At 40.1% G+C, this 2,666-nt stretch overlaps 1 gene segment (V, D, J or C); it reads right to left on the bottom strand.

The window, feature by feature from the left end:
• Positions 1-4: 4 nt before the first annotated feature.
• LOC103582650 lies at positions 5-360 on the bottom strand (the record flags this gene model as incomplete). The annotated part of the segment is given in 2 exon segments: positions 5-181; positions 306-360. Coding segments are annotated over 2 exon segments (232 nt in total), but the record flags the coding sequence as incomplete, so codon positions are not given.
• Between the last annotated feature and the right edge of the window lie 2,306 nt (positions 361-2,666).

Here is a 2,666-nt window from a genome sequence, read left to right as displayed (position 1 = left end):
CCACTTTGCAAAGTGGATGCATCATAGATCAGAGGCTTAGGAGCTTTCTCAGGCTTCTGCTGATACCATGCTAAACAATTGCTAATGCCCTGACTGGCCTTGCAAGTGATGGTGACTGTGTCTCCTAGAGATGCAGACAAAGAGGATGGAGACTGGGTCATCTGGATGTCACATCTGGCACCTGAAGATGGGAAACATAAAGACAAATTACTACATGATTAATCATGTTATAAGAGGACTTCCCTAGAAAACCAGGCAGCACTGACCACAGTAGAGAGTAAATTCCTACTGTTGTCCCTCTTTACCTGTGAGCCAGAGCAGCAGGAGCCCCAGGAGCTGAGCAGGGACCTTCATGTCCATGTTGTGTCCTTACTGCAACAGAATCCTACAGAGGGTGTGACCAGCCTTTGAATAAGTCTTCAGGGCTGTGGGATGTGCTTTGGGAAGATGCAAATCACAGGGGCTGGGGCAGGGCTGGGCACAGCTGCAGGGTTGTCTCCTAGTAATTATGCACAGGCCCAGTGTCCCCATGTGTTCCACACCAAACCAGGGAAGCACAGATTTGTCTGCCACGATCACATTTCTTTCTGGGAGCCTCAGGAAAGAGTCAGTGTGCCATCCTGTTAGTAGTGTTGTACTGCTCTCCTCGGGGGTTCATGACCTGCTTCCCTTCCTCTCTCTTTTTCTAAGACAATGTCTCCCAGATATAACACAACCTCAGAAACTCAAAGATATTCTTCCAGCTCCCTGCCTTTGGGACTTGTGCATAGTATTGAGAGACGAAAGGCTTTCTCATTGCTCTGATTCCCTGGTAATCTTGGTGTGGTCAGTTATCAGTTCTACCACTCAGAGATGTGGTGAGTAGAAGAGGAATTTTAAGAAGTGCTTGTGATTTGTCAGAAAATGCCTAGATATTGGGTATCTGCCTTTGCAAAATGAAACAAGTTAGTTTGAGTTCATGTTGGTGCAAAAAAAAGTTTGCAATGTATACAGTTTTTTTCATAATATGCAATTTCCACAAACTTTCTGAGGACCACCAGCAATCTTAACATTATTATCCATTAAAGAATATATGAACCCATGAGTTTAAGTTGTTATTTAATGAGGAATAAGTCTAAGAATTGTCAAGGAACTTTTCAACAAGTTTTTATTAATTTCAAATGCAAGAGAGAAATCTGAGAGACACCACCATAATTGAGAAAGTGAAGTGAACATCATCAGTAACGGGCCTGACTGAAATTATGGAACACCTAATGGGAGGCCATGAGCAGAACACAGCATCACTTCTGGACGTTCCTGCCAAATATGAGTTACCTGAATCTAACCATGAGGAAAGCAAACAAATCCAGACTGAGTGACATTCAATCAAATAACTGGTGTGTAATCATCGAAAGTAATAAGATCATGAAATTTAGGGAAATACTGAAAAACTTTTCCAGACTGAAAGAAACTAAAGGGACAGGGAAGCATGTGTTTCTGGACTGGATGAGTTTGTTGCAAAAGACATTATAAGTACACCTGTCCACACTTGAAGCAACCCTGTGGGTTAGATGTAGTAACGCAATAATGATGACTCTATGATTTCTTGGTTGTACTGGGTTATGTAGAATATTTTTTCATTTGTAGGAAATAGTTAAGTATTAGAGGTTGGGGCCATCAGTTCTTCAACTTACTCTTAAAGGGTTCAGAGGAAAATAATTTGGACTGTACTTTAACAACATTTCTGTTTAAAATTGTTTCAATTTTTTAAATAAAGAAAAGCAGTTTTTGAGTACATGCTATATGTATTCTAAAACATTTTGGAATGGACTTATCCATCGTTAAGGTTATTAAAGGACCAAGTAATTATTTGCAGAAGCACAAAATGTACCACATGTCTTCAAAGTAAGATGCAATCCACCAGGTCACTGGGTACTGAAGAGACCAGGGGCTCTGGACACAAACATCTCTGTGAATGATGCACCTTTTGAAGAAATGTATTTTTTGTCTTCTGGTATTTTAAAGCTGTTGTTAACTGCATACATATTTAGAATTTCCATTTCTTTTTAGTGAATTAACTATTTTATGTATCATGTAATGACACTCTCCATCCCCTGTAACTTTTTTTTCTGAAGTCATAGAGTGGGGTTTTCTTTAATCTGATAACTTGTGGGTTCTGCTGAGCTTCTTATGTTTGTAAATTTATTTCCCTCCTCAAATTTGTGTATATTCTCCCATTATATATTCAAACATTTCTAGGGAAATTCAGTTACATTAATTTGTTACTTTTTAATATTTTCCAACATGTTTTTTTTTTTTTTTTTCCTTTTTGTCTTTTTTACTGACTGGTAACGGGATCGCAACCCTCGGTGTCACGCCCGCACTGCGCTCAGCCAGTGAGCGGAACTGGTCTCCACATGGGATCCGAACCCTCAGTGGGAGCGCCACCACGCTCCCAAGCTGCACACTCTCCAGTGCGCCACCGGGCCGGCCCTTTTCCAACATGTTTCTAAATGCCTTTGTTTGTTTGTTTTTTTCCAATCCTTTATCTCTGGGGTTCAGATTGGTTTATTTCTATTTACTTTTTACTTCACCCACTCTTTTCTATCTTATATCCATTAGGTTTGGGGGTTCATCCACTTGAATTCTTTCATGTCAGATGTGATGGTTTTCAGTTCTAAAATTTC

This window comes from Galeopterus variegatus, unplaced genomic scaffold (genome assembly GCF_000696425.1).
Source record: "Galeopterus variegatus unplaced genomic scaffold, G_variegatus-3.0.2 Scaffold17201, whole genome shotgun sequence".
Classification (NCBI taxonomy): domain Eukaryota; kingdom Metazoa; phylum Chordata; class Mammalia; order Dermoptera; family Cynocephalidae; genus Galeopterus; species Galeopterus variegatus.
Note: the sequence above shows the minus strand (reverse complement) of the source record. Positions and strands in the feature narration are given on the sequence as shown.